This window comes from Eupeodes corollae, chromosome 1 (assembly GCF_945859685.1).
Source record: "Eupeodes corollae chromosome 1, idEupCoro1.1, whole genome shotgun sequence".
Taxonomy (NCBI): Eukaryota; Metazoa; Arthropoda; class Insecta; order Diptera; family Syrphidae; genus Eupeodes; species Eupeodes corollae.
This window is the reverse complement of record NC_079147.1, coordinates 276,259,013-276,276,922: the sequence shown is the minus strand read 5'-3', so window position 1 is coordinate 276,276,922 and position 17,910 is coordinate 276,259,013. Positions and strand designations below refer to the sequence as shown.

At 35.1% G+C, this 17,910-nt stretch overlaps 1 protein-coding gene across 1 annotated transcript in view; it reads left to right on the top strand.

The window, feature by feature from the left end:
• Positions 1-17,910, top strand: part of LOC129940519 (uncharacterized) — a 38,104-nt gene continuing 20,194 nt past the window's right edge. Inside the window, exon 1 of the mRNA XM_056048884.1 lies at positions 1-1,286. Within this exon, the coding sequence (XP_055904859.1) occupies positions 1,257-1,286 (30 nt within the window). The 5' untranslated portion in view covers positions 1-1,256. The remainder of the gene's footprint in view (positions 1,287-17,910) is intronic.

Genomic DNA, 17,910 nt, shown 5'->3' with positions numbered 1-17,910 from the left:
CAGTTGAGTTTCAAGTTTTGCATAAGTCGCACGTATATTCCGAAAAAAAGAAAAACCTATAAGAAAAATTATTTTATACCTAATTGCTTCAAAAATCAGAGGAGTCTTTCAAAAAGGAGCTAAAAACAATAAACTGCATTTCAGTCGCACAACACCTTGAGGTTTTTGAAAATTTCTATATAACTTGGAAAATTTTGCAATATCAAAAGAAAAAAGTCAGCAGAAAAGAAAACCAAGAATCGCTTCGAGTTATCTCGTTGCTGATAGTCTCGGCATTTGCAAAGACTCAAATTAAACGCTTTATTTAAAACAAAACTGTGCCAAAATTAATCAAAATAACTTTTTTTTTAAACATATGTGAAATCCTTAAAAACCATAAAGAAATTTTGATACATCACGAAAAAGGCGTTTTATAATAAAGCAAACTTCGCATTGAAGGAAAAATTCGGTCTCGAATTGATTTTTTAACTCACCAGGCACTGCGCAAAGTCATAGCATATAATTCACATCATCATCAGGAGCAAAGTTTTGAGATTTTTCATATATATAAGAGAAAACACAGCAATCCTTTTTGCCATATTTAGTGTGCATTCTGCAACCAAAACGAGGAAGCACCATTACCACCATAAGAAACAACTCCATAGTGTCGGAATCGGAAAAGGATAATCTTTCCTTTCGTCTCTCTTCAGTTCCATGTACTAAATTATTTTCAATTTCATGAAAGAGATTTTGTATTAAAATAAAAACACAAAAATTAAAGACTGACTCACAAGCTTGAAAATATTCAAAAAATATATCTAACAAACTAGGAGACGGTGTCACGGTCATTGCGGTCAAACTGCACACATGAATCAGCTGTAGCTGTTAAGGAACTTTTGAAAGCTGCTGCTGTTGCAATCGGAAACGACAATAAGAAAAAATAACTAAAAGTTTAGAAAAGAACAAACGCTTAATAACAAATAAAATACTCGGATAAATTAATCTTTTGTTTTGTTTTTTTTGTTTATACAAACAAAAATATTAGATTTAAAAAGAGAGACAAAAGAAAAATAATATAACAAGGGAAAATTGTTAGATAGATTTTTACGGTGTTTTTGTTTGTTATATCGAACAGGGTGGTGCGTTGTGGTGGCAGTTGTTGTAATTTTAAATAATTTTAAAGTGTCACTATTTAAGATAAAAACTAAACAAAGAGTTAAACCAATGCATTTAGGTTTTAAACGACAAAAAATACGAAAATTCTCGCACAGTAAAAAATGTCTTTACCCCGAGAATGGAATCTACAGGTAAGTTTTATAATAATTTTTGTTTGTCTTTTAAAATAATACAAATATAAATTTTTAAAACTCATGGGTTAGATGACTTTGATTCTAAATGTTGAAAACGTCAGCTAAATTCAAAATTAATCATCTTTATATTTTGTATTTCATTCTTTCACGCCTTAATTTATTTTGTGAAATGAGTAAGGCTCTCATCAGGGCCGGATTTAGAGGTCCAGAGGTCTCGGCTATTTGTTACCATCAAAACCAAATACAATAAAATATCTCAATGCAATTTCGAGGTTTGGGATTCGGTAGTAAAATAGTTCCTGCGATTTGTCTGTTCCATAGTCCTTTTCCTTTTTGTATGAGTTCACCAATGCCTCTGCTGCAGCGTGCAACATTTTCAGCATCCATCTTCTCGATGTGATTCAGGAGTCCAAATCTCGGACGTACAGCTTCATTTCATAGGCATTCAATCTTTCAGTAAGATAAACGGATAGCTGGTCAATCACTGGAATGAAGGCGGATACTTTCAATTTTTTCTTCTGTGACAGATTTGCGTCTTGTGCGGGCAAGGAAGTAATCGAGCGGATTCAACCTCAAATTTCTCGTTCTTTTGCGGGTGCCTAATTGTACATATTCATCAGTATCGGATATTTTTTTGGCTACTTCCCTGTTTTTATCAAAATCATTTCGTTGGTATTCCACGAATGATTTCAATGATTCCAGTGCACGCATTGCCGATTCAAGAATCATTTTCGGGCCTTGCAACATCTTGTTTGTAGCGTTGATTCGCTCCAAGATATCGTTCCAAAACGTTGCAAACAAAACCGTTTCGAGACCACTCATCTTTCGTAGAAGGTGCATTGCTTCATTCCTCACGATGTCTTATTTGCTCTTAATTGGAAGATATGCTCGATTCAGATTCAGCTCGACAAAACTAACGGATAGCGCTGACCTTTTTCAAGACTAAAAACTGGCCGCTTTTCTTCTCTGAAAATTTTTCAATCAGAATTCGATGCCGCTCTGTAGTGGCTGTGAATAACGTGCACAAATTCTGCAAGAAATCAAAGAATTAAACAGGCGATAGACAAATTACCAATTAGTCAATAATAATTGATTTTTCCCAGCATTGAAGAAAGCCCCATTGCTTTGGCCCCGGTTGTCCCCCCCTAAATGCGGCTCTGGCCCTCATATACTCTTCGTATGACATGAATAGGGACAAGCTTTTTTCGTTATTTATTTGCCGATACTTCTTAAAACCTTAAGTTTTTTGGAAGGTTGATAAATACAAGTTTCATGATGGTTTTACTTAAGAAGGTCATAAAAAGTACCTGTTTTTGTGTGTCACATGATTAGGGTCAAGATCTAAATTTACCTGTAAGTCCCTTTAAAGTAAAGAAATTAACAAAAATCGTATGGTTTACGTAAATACTGGTTTTAAGGAATGGGTTAAAATCAGTTTTAGTAGTGTGTACTGCCTCTTGATTTCTGATTTACTTTAAGTAACCTGTGTTATATGGATTCATAGAGCGCTGTCAGATAGTTGAGCCAAAAGTGGACTTAGAACCGTTTTATGGCTTCAATAATTTCTTCGGTTTTTTGGTATTGTAGAACTCCTTCGTAACTTGTTACTAATTAATTTTGGGCTTCAGATCTTGTTATTTTGATCGCAGCAGTCGAATTGAAATTCATATTTTAAAAAAATCAGCATAGATACATAAATACAAACAAATTTCAAATAATTTTTGTATTGCAAAGGAAAATGACGCAATAACGACAGCGGTGTTAGAAATTTCTAAAGGTTTCGAGTTTGATAGTTTGCCTTGTACTAGTTCCACGGTGATCAATGCTGCAGAAAAAAATCAGTTAAGAGCAAGAACCACGAATCATATTTGAATTTTGGATTTGCTGAGATTTCAATGCATAATTTGCTACAAAGTGTTGCCGAACAGTGCAATGTTTCCAGCTGAAATGAAACGTCATTTTGCAGGGATTCATCCACATTTCCTCAAAAGAAAGTATGCTGAACTTACTAAATCTCAAACCATTATTACTTATCACTCAAAGACAGTAAACGGAAATGGTAAGTTTCCGAACCCATGCAATTGCTGAAAACATAATAAAACTATGTTTTAAAGACATACTTGAATGTTTTTGGGTGGAAAGGCAAAACATTTAGCTGACACCATTCTTTTGTCAAATAACACAATATCAAGACGAATCGGAGACTTAGCGGAGAATGTAAAAGCTACTTTAGTTACTTTTACGAATAAAAGTCTAATAATTTGCGTAGCAAATGGATGCATAATCAGATGTTACAGGGTTGGCTATTTTAATAGTACCTATTTGTGCGCTACCAATATCTAAAGTCCTTTCAAAAAGATCACCTCTTCTCTTTTCGGCTGTAGTGCCCTCTTAAAACCTTAAAATCTTAGTTTCGAGATTGTTAAGCTTCCTCGCTAAGTTGACCAATAGGAAGTAAACAGTTGGTGGCAGTATGATGGCCGTGTATTAAAATTGTATTGGCTGTAGTGCTCATATAATACCAAGGGTATAATGATACAAAATATCTTGCAGTTTCCTCACAAAATGGTTGAAATTTGTATGGGCTGATCCCAAAACCACTTGACAAACATTGTAAAAGATATAAAACTTTACAATCCAAGCTTCATTGATAATTGTTATCGAAGCAGGTACGCTGCTATTTTCAAAAAAAAAAAAAACAAATTCTCCATTTCAAATTCAAATTTTGTTTCGGAAATTATTTTCAAAGGACGACAAAAACGCGCTGGCGAAGGACAAGGATTTTTCCAAATAACTTTTTTATCAGCCTGTGCAATTAGTTAATTGCAAAGGAACGAGACATTTTAAAACCACCCATTTATCGGTTGCAACATGGCTTTTCAAAAATGTTTGATGGTATTGGCTGTGCCTCGAATTGCCATCAAAACTTCACTTTGATATGAGGGTGAATTCCTTTTTTGCTGAGCTTATGGATTCGAGTACATTTGCTTGATAATTGAATATTTTTTCACTCGTGAGATCAAGAAGTTTTTGCAAAAGAAACTCTGCAAAAGTTTCTTGGACTTGAACATTTTGTGGATAACAATTCTTTTTTTCTTTTTGAATTTCTTTGTATGATGGAAATACATTTTTTTCATAGCTTCTAATAACGTTGTAGTACCCGTGGCATGATAGTAAGTGCGTTGGACTGTCATGCCAGAGGTCTTGGGTTCAATTCCTGCCTGTGCCACCTTAATTTAATTAATTTTCGCGGGTACTGCCTCTTGCGAGGAATTGACAAATCCTTCAAGAACAATTCTTATCATGAAAAAGTGCTTTCTCAAACTAGCCGTTCGGATTCGGCCGCAGGAATGGTTGAGAGTTGTAAGTCACTAGGCCCTGGTTCACAACGGACTGTTGCGCCACCCGATTTGATTTTTTCTAATAACGTTGTACTGACGCCGTGATAATTTTGCTTCCATCATCATTGATAATGCATTACGGAATGAAATCATTTGATTACTGTATTTGTCAAGTTTTGGAGAAAATTTGGCGAAGATCCAAAAGCTTTCATTAAATCAGCTCCCAGTGGCTCACCTGCAAATCAAGCTGACCAGTAGAGACTGTGCTTTTAAGGCTTGCAGTACGTTACCGTTTTGTTTGCTCATTCCTTTCTTCGAAATTAGGTAAAGGACGTCGGTTGCTAAAAACTTTGAACTGGTGTTTAAAATCTTTAAGCTTTAGTTTTAAGTGGCTAGTTTGTTCATAGCATAAATTCTAGTTTTTAAGAAATTTTCGACGACCTCAAATTTGTCTTCGAATCTTTTTTTCTTACTATCAAAATACAGTTCAACAAGTTTTCGTCTCAAACACTGAAATACTTGACCACCTATAAATTTCCATATTTGAATTAACACGATTTATTGATTTTTATATTGAAAAACTGTTTTTTTCTTTAACATCTGATGTCAAGGATTTGAGTTACCATAAAAATCTGTATTTTCAACTTAGAAAATTTGCCAACAATATTTTCGGCATTTTTAAGAGGTTTCCGTTTTTGATTTAAATTTAACAAATGTCTGTTTATCTGGCCACATTTACACATCTGCTTGGAAAGTGCCGAAACAGAAGATATTGCCCTGTTATTGATATAAAACATGAAAAAAAGTATTTCTTTTTTCATTTGCCATTAAACATCAAAAACAATTTTTCAATTTTCTTCTTTTGTATCACCCGAGCAAAAGTCGATCTACTAGTAGTTACCAGCTTCTGCCTTGAATTTACTAATGGAAATCCTTGAATTTGAAGCAGCTCTAACTATTGCCCGATTTAACTGAAATGATGTGGCTTTCTTGACTCTTCCTTAATGATTTTTTTTATACCTCTCATGGCCCATGGTATACAACATTTGAACTGGCTATGAAACGGATCATTTTACCGAGATCTCGGAAAGATTGAATTTGGCCTATTTCTTCCTTGGTTAGACCTTTACCATTACCCATACTTCTTGATTCTACCATATTAATAATCATACTTAGCTTCCAAACATTCAGAGTATCCTTTTATCTCATTTGAAACATGCTAAAAGCTAAAATTCAGATCTTGTTCCTATCCATGTGACTCAAAATAATCGGAACTTTGTATGAACTAACTAAATTCAAAACTTTTGTTTGAAATATAAACTTAATATAAACCTCTTTCATTCCGCATTTCTGTTTTTTCAAAAAACCTAACCGGCAAGGTTTTCTTATTCTCATGAAAATTGCACTTTTCCAATGGGTTTTGGTCACTTTTAATCAAGCCTGACTTCAAAATGAATGCATCACGTCAGATTTTTGAGATATCATTTCTTATAATCCGAAAAACATACATTTGTAGGCATAATGCTTTTTGAGGTTATTTCAACGTATGAAGTTAATTGTTAGTGTTAGATTTGACCTCTATTACAAAAATCTCAAAGAAACTGCTGCACTTTGAATGGTTTTCAACAGAAAAGGTAAAACGGTTTGAAAGTAAGTTTTGTTCTTCTAACGAATCTTTTGCCTTACGATTCTATTATATCAAGTTTTTGAAATATATTAAAAAATATAAAAACAATGTTGAAAGCGGGGTTCAAAATCAGCACTATAAATTAAGTCCAAAACGTATTTTCCAAAACTATGAAAGTATCAAATTCAAGTTTTTCTAGGAACTTCATATAGATTCAAAAATATTTTTTAAAATCTGATGTGAAAGAAAAATGTTAGAGGCGAGATTCAAATTAAGGACATCTTAATCTTTTAAATAAAATATTGATTTGTTTGTGGAAAGAATAAAAAAACGTAAATTTGTTGATTAGTATAATTTGTTCGTGAGATTTCCCTCATATAAAGGACATGACCTTATAACACTGCTTCGCACGCGATGTCTAGGAAATATCTTAGAACTGTTTAAATCTTCTACAATCAATCTCATAGTTATACTTCTTCAGTTTTGCCAACCCACTCGATCAAACCACTTGGTCAACCCACTCTCTTAATCTTCTGCGTGGGAATTTTATTGCATCGTCTAGCTTTTTATTTATAATGATTGAAGCTATGACGAATGCAAAAACACTTCCTCACCCATTCCCACATATTTACATAAATACTTATTATACAAAGTTCATTATTAGAGTCAGACATTTCTTAAAATTTCTTTTGAAATTTCCCGAGTTCTATTTGCAAGCGTTTTGAGGTGTAAAATTAATCTAAAATACAAACTTCAAAAGTATGCACAGCCTTTGTTGTATCTTTCCACATTGAAATGTAATTAAAACTTCATTTTTTTTTTAACTTTTAAAAAAAAGTAAAGTCAATTAATAAAAGGATGTCTAATAAATAATTGTACGCAAATATGTGTTCATCCGCAGTTCAAAGTTGAATTTTTAGATATGGATACCAAAAAACCGTGCATATAGGCTTTTAATCAGGGAGGGGTCACAAAATTGTTATAAAGACGAGTTTTTGAAAACCGCTTAAAAATTTTCTTTAATGTCCTGTAGAGAAAGCTGTCAAAACTTGTATCTTAACCTTACATTTAAATATTTCAAGGGCTAAAGTGACAACTTTAATTATTTGATTCCTTTTTAGAACATTGTAGTGCAGCAAGATATGGTCTAATTATTTAATTTGGACCACTCGCTCCCTACATATGAAAGCCTTAAAAGATTCCAGCATTTTTCTAAACATGCCATATTTTTTAAGAGCTACATTACAATAGTTTAGAAGGTTTTTGGTGCATTTAACGCAACATTGTTAGAAATTTTCTTGAAACGTAGCTTTTTTCCAAAAATAATAAATTCTGTTCTCGTTAGCATTTCTAAAGATGCGAAGACCGCTATAAAAATGTACAAGGTTATCCAATTTATGGTTTCTTAAGTAAACGTAAATAAAATAATTTGTTTCATGATATTTCCTTTTAATTATAAAGTTTGAACGTTGACATTATGTCTGAAATACTACATCATTTAAATTAACCCCACGCGAATTGTTTCAAGCATCGACTCTTTTGAGGTAATTCGTTCATATCCATCGTCGTTTTCGAAGAAGTATGGTGTAATCACATCTCCGGACCAAAGAGCGCACCAAACATTGACTTTTTGTGGATGCAATGGCCTCTCGTTAATAATTTGGTGATTCTCAGAACCCCAAATTCGACAATTTAGATTAAGAGGTCCAGAACCCAATATAGGAGCGGGGGCTCCCTCGGCACAAATTATTTTCAAAACAAAGTAAACCATTTTTTTCACTCGAGTTTTTCAATAAATATTTTATTGTTTGGTTGACGACGAATGCCGGCAAGCTCACGCAGCGAAACAAGAGGCATACAAAACGGCGCTGCACAAAAGGACTAGAGCTGCTCGCGAGCTCTACGAGCAGAAGAGGAGAGAGGAACACCGGCTTCTTAGACGGAAAAAAAAGAGCATGAGAAGCGCGCGATCGAGGAGATAGAGGGATGTCACAACAGGAATGAGGTTGGTAAATTTTACCAAAAGGTAAAAAAAACCTCCCAAGGGTACCAGCCACGAACCGAAGCCTGTAAAGACGATCAAGGGAACATCGTAGTAGAACCACAGTCGATGCTGAGAATATGGAAAGATCACTTCTCCAAATTATATAACGGCGATGAAGAACGGAATTTCGCTGTAAGGGATATAGAACCACTCAACCTCGGCGACGCAGATCAACAATTCCGCCTACCCGACCTTGACGAAGTGAAGATAGCTATATCTAAACTTAAGTCAAACAAAGCTGCTGGAGCTGACGGCATCACCGCCGAACTATTCAAAGCAGCAGGCGATGACTTGGTAGGGAGCATGCACCAACTCATCTGCAAAATATGGTCGGAAGAAAGCATGCCCGATGAGTGGAATCTCAGCAACTGCGCCAACTACAGAGGCATCAGTCTCCTTAACATTGCGTATAAGATCAGCATTTATTTAATGTAAGAGCTCTACCGAGCAATATCTAGTTTTGGCATCCCTGTCAAACTTATCCGTTTGTGCAGAATGACGATGGAGAATGCACGCTGCTCTATCAAGGTCGGAAAAGATCTTACCGATGCATTTGATGTCAAAAAAGGTTTTAGACAAGGCGATGCACTGTCATGCGACTTCTTCAACATCGTTCTGGAAAGAATTTTGCAAAACTCAACCGTCAACACTAGAGGCACAATCTTCCAAAAATCCATCCAATTACTCGGATACGCAGATGATATTGACATAATTGGAAGATCAAAGCGTGATGTCAGTGGAGCGTTATTGAGCATTGCGACGGAAGCGAAGAGGATGGGTTTAGTGGTCAATGAGGGCAAGACCAAGTATACGCTATCATCAAAAAAGGACACTGAACAATGACGTCTTGGACAAAACGTCACCATGGACAGCTATAACTTTAAGGTAATTAAGGACTTTGTCCACCTAGGCACCGCTATTAATGCAGACAACGACATCAGCGCTGAAATCAAACGAAGAATAACTCTTGCAAATCGCTGCTTCTTTGGACTTAGAAGGCAATTGAGAAGTCAAGTCCTCTCTCGAGCATGTAAAATCACCATCTATAAGACACTCATCATCCCGGTTCCTATTTATGGCGCTGAGGCCTGGCCCCTGTCAAAGAAAGATGAGAGCGTCTCAGGGTGCTTCGAGAGAAAAATTCTTCGGGCGATTTTTGGTCCCGTACGCATAGATAGAGAATGGAGGAGAAGATATAATGACGAACTGTACGGGCTGTACAGCGACACTGACCTAGTTAGCAGAATTAAAGTCCAACGGCTTAGATGGCTAGGTCATGTAGAGCGGATGGACATAAACGCTCCAGCCCGGAAGGTCTCTGAATCCAATCCCGAGGGACGGCGCAGTATTAGAGGAAGACCGCGACTCAGGTGGCGCACCCACGTGGAAGAGGACCTCAACCAACTTGGCGTGCGAAACTGGAGACAGCTAGCTAGGGACCGAGCTGGCTGGAGACGCTTGTTGGTTGAGGGCCAGGTCCGCCCCGGACTGTAGCGCCACCTTAAGTAAAGTAAGTAAGTATTTTATTGTAAAACCAAGTAGATTCCATTAGTATTGAACAAACACATATAAATATAAACGTTAAAAAGAATTATCTGAAATTAAATTTTAGGCTTAACGAACGGACCATTTTCGAGCTTTTTTCGCCGAAAAATCGTTGATGAAAAATCAGCTTTTTATTGCCATCAAAACCAAATACATTCTAAATGCAATTTCGAGGTTTGGGATTGTAGCGCTGAAATTTTGATTTTCGAGAGTTCGGTAGTAAAATAGTTCCTTCATCTCTTACAATTAAACTTTATTTAAATAATACAAATGATATATCACGGAACGCTGATTTACGATATTAAATTCAGCTTAAAGAAATACTTTTATTATAGAAGAAAAGCTTTAAACATATGTTACGTTCAAAACATACACTATTTTATGTATACAATTATCACTCAATGATAGATCGAATGATATTTAAACTGTTTTCATGTACAGAACTTATAATCTATCGTTTCTTTGTTTTAAGAAAGCTTTATTTTCCAATTATGCTGTTTTTAAATAAAATTAAACATTACATTTGTAGCGTTGAATCGCTCCAAGATATCGTTCCCCCCCGATTGCCCTCCCCTCAATCCGGCCGTGTGTAGGTGTCGAAAGACAGTCTTATGTAAACCCTAATATCCTCTTAAAGCACGATATGTGGCTGTTGCAGAATCACCATTTTTAAAGTAGGTTTCAACAATTTGTATGCTTTGTGCAATAGTTAAGGGATCATTTTTCGTAAATGTCAGACTTTCAACTGAAACGAAAAACAACAACAAACAAACAACATATGTCAATGTTGAATTCCAGCAGTATACTTTTGAAATAGTAAAATGAGTAAACCGTTAAATGCAAAAACAAAGAACATTAGAAAATTTGGTTTAATGTGATCTTTTGTCGTAGGAAAATAAAAAAGATATATGAAGAATTTCCTGGAGATTTTTGAAATATTTTTTTTTCGGACTCAAAAACATATCGTCATCCTCGGTTTCAAGGCTCGTCCATAATATGCCACTCCCTATGTAAGCTCGATTAATAAAGCCAATTTGCAGTTTTCTCTTAATTCGACTTAATTCCAACTTTTTGATGCTATCAGTTTTTTTTTCGAGATTTTAGGTTAACTTCATATTAGATTTTAAAAGTATTCCAAGGTATTTGTATTCTGTCACAATTTAAATGGCCTCACTAAAGAACCACTTTTCATTCGATTTAAGTTTTGATTGTGTATTTCTTACTAGGTATCATTACTTTAGATTTTTCTAGATTAACCGTTAATTTCCAGACTCTACAAAAATCAACTAACTTATTTATTATATATACATAAGTTATAAACTTTGGGTTGATTCTGCTAAAAGCACAATGTCACCTGCATACATGAGTACTTTATGGCTGAATCACAACACGCTTCAGCTTCGGCTTCGTCTGCGTTACGGTGGCCTTGCTTCGAGGTTGCTTTGAATGACATTTCTATTATTTCACCCCTTAAAAGACCAAATATTTTGTTTGTTGAATTTTTTTTTACGGCTAGAGAACTAGAGCTTCCGTTTGGAGTCACCTTTTTGTTAGGAGTTGACATTTTTTTGTTGTTTCTTATATTGGTGGTAGCTTTTATACATTTACAAAGAGTGTCTAATCTTGAAATTGTATCGGAAAATATAGAAGTATCAGTTAGTTTCTGAAGTTCAATCAAAATTTGTATTTGGTTGTTCTCTTTTTGACTTTATTTCTAAATAATTTTGGTTGATTTCTGTGTAATTTGAGTTTGTGGTATTGTTTAGTGTAAATTGTACAACCAAGGGCATGTGATCAGAAAGAATCTGTGAGTCAACGTTAAAAGATAAAGCACAATTCCTCCATTCCACCGATGCAACACAAAAGTCAATCACTGATTTTCCCGCTGTTAGTTGTTTTATCTTGAGAGAACCGAGTTTCACGAAACTCAGGGGGTTTTGAATTCGGGTAGATATTTGCTGGAATAATTTGGTTTGTTCCAAATTTCGCTTTAACGTTTACAAAACATTTTGGGCAAGCAATTTAAAACATCATCTAATGCAACAAAACTTGAAAATATTCCGCATATCTGGGCAGGTACCCCAAAATCAAGCTTAGATCTCTGGGATAAAATTCAAAAAAGGGCTATGAAAATGATAGGCGATAGAACTATAACCGAACCCTTTCGCTGTTTTATCGATATACAGTTGCATCCCCTCCAAAAACTATTCAGGAAAACTCATCAGTTTACCTTGATATAAATTTCGGTATACTAACACGTACAGAGATTTTTTCTTCAACTGCACATAGAGAATGTGGAATGCTTTGTCCAATGTTTTTCCCCTTCTATTTCGATGTTTTAAACTTATTGTACTGACTTGGATTTTAAGAAATTAAAATTATAAATCAAACAATCAATAAATTAAATCAGAACTTTAAGAGCAATGTGCATAGGTATCTTTTCTTAAATCCTTCCTTATTTTCCTAACGCTCGCACTGTGTTTAAATATAAACATGTAAAGGGTACATTTTACCCCTTGAGTTCTTGTAAATTATAAAACGACTCACTGCATTCGTTTATTTTAAAAACGAGTGCGTTATGAGTGATCATTGGCAACAGGGACCCTATTATGTAAGTCGATTCTACAAGGAAATTGCTCGAATTCGAAAAATTGATACTATGTATCTATTTGATGTGATTTTTTAAAAGCTATAGGAAAGTTTTTCAAAAAAAAAATACAATTCAGAAAAATGCATGAAATCTTAATTTGAATCGATAGTACAGACCATATAATTTAATGTTTGAAGATTATTTCATGCAAATGTTTGCCTTGATTGCGCCTAAAATGGCCCATCCGCTTAGTCCGATTTTGGCATATTCTTTCCAACATTTCTGCCGGTATCTTACGAACAAATGCTTTAATGTTGTCTTCCAATGCGTCAATTGAAGCGGGTTTGTCTGTTTAGACATAAGCTTTAACATAGCCCCACAACAATAGTCTAAAGGCGTTAAATCGTCCCAAACGTAAAATAAAATTTTTACCGAACTCGCCTCTCAATAAGTCTACTGTTGCTCGTCTTGTGTGGCATATGTAGCTCCGACCGTCGCGTCTTCTTGAAACCACATGTCGTGTAAATCAAGCTCTTGTATTTTGGGCAAAAAAAAAAGTTGGATATCATCTCACGGTAGCTCTCGCGATTCATAGTTACGTTACGATTCGCATCATCTTTAAAGAAGTATACGGTCCAATAATGCCACCAGCCCATAAACCGCACCAAACTGTGACTTTTTCTGGATGTATTGGTAGCTCTTGCAATGCTTATGGCTGATATTCACTCCAAAATCGATAATTCTGTTTATTTACGTAACCATTGAACCAAAAATGAGCTTCGTCACTGAACAAAATTTTTCGGTAGTAAAGTGGATCTTCGGCCAACTTTCCAAAAACCCATTCCGTCCGGCTTCAATTCTTGCACAAGCAGTATTTTGAAAGGCATTGAGATGTTGAGTAACAGAGACCCAATTGCTGCGAAAGGCGACGAATTGATAATTGATGGTCAACTCATCATTTTCTTCAGTTTGCACTCTACGTAAGCGTTTTGGTAGTTTAGTGTCCAATAATAAAATTCATAATTTGTTCGTTTGTTAGACGATTCATGGTTAAATCACAGACCAAACTGAAGATGTTTGACAGTACCCGTGTTTTGTTGGAAAATCTATCTATAGTATAGTAGTATTTTACACGAATAACAAAAACAATATCCAGAAATTTTGGTACCATTGATATTGCATTTGAATCTCGATGGCTGCGTTCGTTGATAAGTTGTGCATTTGGAATTATGTATGTGTTTTCCAACGGGGAAAAAAATCAATCTGTCACTTTTGATATTATTTAGTTTTGTTAATGAAAATGGACTAACTGAGTTTATTTTGCAAGGGAAAACAATAGAAAAGATAATTAAGTTTTGCTATGTTTCCACCAAAGGTTTATCTCAGATTAAATAAATCTTTTTGGTGTTCTTCTTGATTTTAAAATAAGTAAGCAAGTGAGATACCTAGTTTGATTCGTGTTATAAAATGAAGAACTGATTAGTTCAGCACCATATAAAGCTCGCTTCAACATCACATGTTAATGTAGTAGTCTTTGAACAAACCTCCTCCTTGAAGCAATTTTTAAATATAAACGGTGATTTTTTAAGAGCTTGAGAACTTTTTAAAAAAAAAAAACGCATACAATTTGCAAAATCTCATCGATTCATTATTTGAAACGTTAGATTGGTCCATGACATTTATTTTTTGAAGATAATTTCATTTAAATGTTGACCGCGGCTGCGTCTTAGGTGCCCGAATTTCTTCGGAAATGTTGTCTTCCAAAGCTGGAATAGTTGCTGGCTTATTTGTGTAGACTTTAGACTTGACGTAGCCCCACAAAAAATAGTCTAAAGGCGTCAAATCGCATGATCTTGGTGGCCAACTTACCGGTCCATTCCTTGAGATGAATTGTTCTCCGAAGTTTTCCCTCAAAATAGCTATAGAATCGCGAGCTGTGTGGCATGTAGCGCCATCTTGTTGAAACCACATGTTAACCAAGTTCAGTTCTTCCATTTTTGGCAACAAAAAGTTTGTTAGCATTGAACGATAGCGATCGCCATTCACCGCAACGTTGCGTCCAACAGCATCTTTGAAAAAATACGGTCCAATGATTCCACCAGCGTACAAACCACACCAAACAGTGCATTTTTCGGGATGCATGGGCAGTTCTTGAACGGCTTCTGGTTGCTCTTCACTCCAAATACGGCAATTTTGCTTATTTACGTAGCCATTCAACCAGAAATGAGCCTCATCGCTGAACAAAATTTGTCGATAAAAAACCGGATTTTCTGCCAACTTTTCTATGGCCCATTCACTGAAAATTCGACGTTGTGGCAGATCGTTCGGCTTCAGTTCTTGCACGAGCTGTATTTTATACGGTTTTACACCAAGATCTTTGCGTAAAATCTTCCATGTGGTCGCATAACACAAACCCAATTGCTGCGAATGGCGACGAATCGACATTTCACGGTCTTCAGCAACACTCTCAGAAACAGACGCAATATTCTCTTCTGTAAGCACTGTACGCATTCGTGTGGTTGGTTTAATGTCCAATAAAGTAAACTGAGTGCGAAACTTGGTCACAATCGCATTAATTGTTTGCTCACTTGGTCGATTATGTAGACCATAAATCGGACGTACAGCGCGAAACACATTTCGAACCGAACACTGATTTTGGTAATAAAATTCAATGATTTGCAAGCGTTGCTCGTTAGTAAGTCTATTCATGATGAAATGTCAAAGCATACTGAGCATCTTTCTCTTTGACACCATGTCTGAAATCCCGCGTTATCTGTCAAATACTAATGCATGAAAATCCTAACTTCAAAAAAATCACCCTTTACTTTTTTTCATAGAATCTCAATTTCCAGATGTTTTCTTACCATTTCTTCTTGAACATTGTCCATTTTATTAGTTTTAGTTAGTTTTCTTTGCTAAGTTAATTTTAACATTTGATTTTCACAAAACTTTAGTTTTCTTTGCTAAGTTAATTTTAACATTTGATTTTCACAAAACTTTCTTCTATTTGTGTGTTTTTGTTTATTACTATTCTGACAGATCAGATTTTAAAACTGTCAAACAACTCGATACTCGTTCAAAAGTACAACATTTTTTGAAAAACAGTTGGTATAACCGGCATCCGATTCTACTTTCATGCGTAGTATCATTTGAAAGTAGAATTGGAAATGAGTTTCGAATAGAATCAAAAGTAAAATCGCGTTACATAGTAGGACCGCAGAACAAAAGCTTTTCCCTCAATTTAAATTTAATACTCTAATGGCATTTATATGTATAATATCAAATAGAATGTAATTTGTTTAATCGATTCAAATCATATATCATGATTTAAGTAGATTACAAAACAAAAATCATGGGAACCAAGGTCGATTCAAGAAAGTTGTCCTTTTTATTGAACTATGATGTAGGTAGTCAAGATTGACTGAATGATGACTTTTGTCACGAAACTGTGAAATCGATTGGTAAACTCATTTATGTCTTTTATTAAAAGTCTACAATACAATTTATATTTATGTATAAAGTTATTTATACAAAAATAAATTTGCATAAGTACATAAACTCTTCGTGAAACCTTAACAGGATAATCAACTTATTGTTTCCAATTATTACTCATTTATTGATTTATTAACAACAACACAAATTTTGATGAGTTGGATATTAAAGTTTTATGTTTTATTGGTATTAATTTGAGTTTTTATGATATTTACATTATATAGTATAATTTTCATTAAGCTTCTAAGAAATTGCACAAAATAGACAAGCATCTGGGTTTTTAAAAAATTCATTTAAAACAATTGCATGTCGTATGTATCATAAATTGGGAATACATTTTACTTTAATTCAACATTTCACTTCAGAATGATATGGATATCGTCGAAAATTTGTAGAGACGTAAAAATGAAAGCCCACTAAATTGCTTTGAAGCATAAATAGTTGTTTGGGTTTTTGTCGAAACTTTAAAAATTATTATAATAATGTTTATTTAAATTGCAATGATTGGCTAAGCGATTTCGATGAACTATTGAAATTTATGACAATGTGTTAATCGTCGGCGATTTAAATGCTAGGATTGGTGAATATCAAAATTCTTCCTCTAATATTTTACGTGCACTGGCCGAGAGTAGATGTTCTAGAGATAAAATTTATAACCGCAACGGGCGGAGTTTAACAGATTTTTTTGTAGTTTTCGGTCTATTCGTTTTAAATGGGTCTTCTGATAGTGATGCATGTGGCGAATTCACTTTTGTTAGCGGGCAGGGACAATCCGTGACTGACTTTGCTGCGATTTCAGGGGACTGGCTGAACATTATCGATGACTTTAAAGTTGCACGTGTCAACTATTTGGTTCATTGTCTAATTGTTATTAAAATTCAGCTAACGGAGCCAACCCAGCTAGCTACACCTTCTAGTTTTAATAAGCAAAAGTGGTCACAGAACAATGCAACACTCCATAGAAGCCTCCTCTCTCGGTACTTACTATCTCTACCCCAACAATCCGCAGTCTCGTCTGAAGTGGTGTGTGAAAGTATAGAACAGGTTATAAAGACTGCATCCCCTTTTGCGTTGAAGAGTACACACACTTTTGTAGCTAAAAATGTATGGTTTGATAAGGATTGCAGAAATCTCCGTAAACTTTCGTTTGTTTACTTAAAACTGTTTAGAACGACCAATTCTCAATTTTTCAAAACATCTATCTTCGCGTTAATCAAATTTAATGGGGTGGCGCAACAGTCCGTTGTGAACCAGGGCCTAGTGACTTACAACTCTCAACCATTCCTGTGTGCGAGTACTGTTGTCAGGAATGGAAGGGACCTACGATTTAAGGCCGAATCCGAACGGCTAATTTGAGAAAGCACTTTTTCATGACAAGAATTACTCTTGAAGGAATTGTCAATTCCTCGCAAGAGGCAGTACCCGCGAAAATTAATTTTTTAAATTAAGGTAGCACAAGCAGGGATTGAACCCAAGACCCCTTGCATGACAGTCCAACGCACTAACCATCATGCCACGGGTACTACAGTACCCGTTAATAATGATTTTAAAAAAATGTGCTCAGTTAAGAAAATCATCTATTTAAAAAACGTGGCTAAGAAATTGGAAAACTGCACAAACTCAAAGATATTTTGGGAGACAGTGCGCGAACTTGGTGGGCGCAATCAGGGTATGAGGTTCTCTTAAGAAGCTGACGTTAGCAGCTTATTTTAAAACTCTACTCTCAGCTGATGAAGACCTTCATACCTTTGATTACGCGTTACCTGATACTAGAGTCAACGATTTAGAATTCTTATTGCCCGAATTGGAAGTAACGCTCCAAAAAATGAAAAATAGCAAGGCTCCTGGCCTAGACGGCATACCAGTCGAGTTTTATAAAAACAGCAATATTGATTTCAAAAACTACCTAGTGTCCTTTTATAAAAAGTTGTACAATGATGGATGTGTACCTACAGGTGATTCTAACGCTGCGGAAAATTATA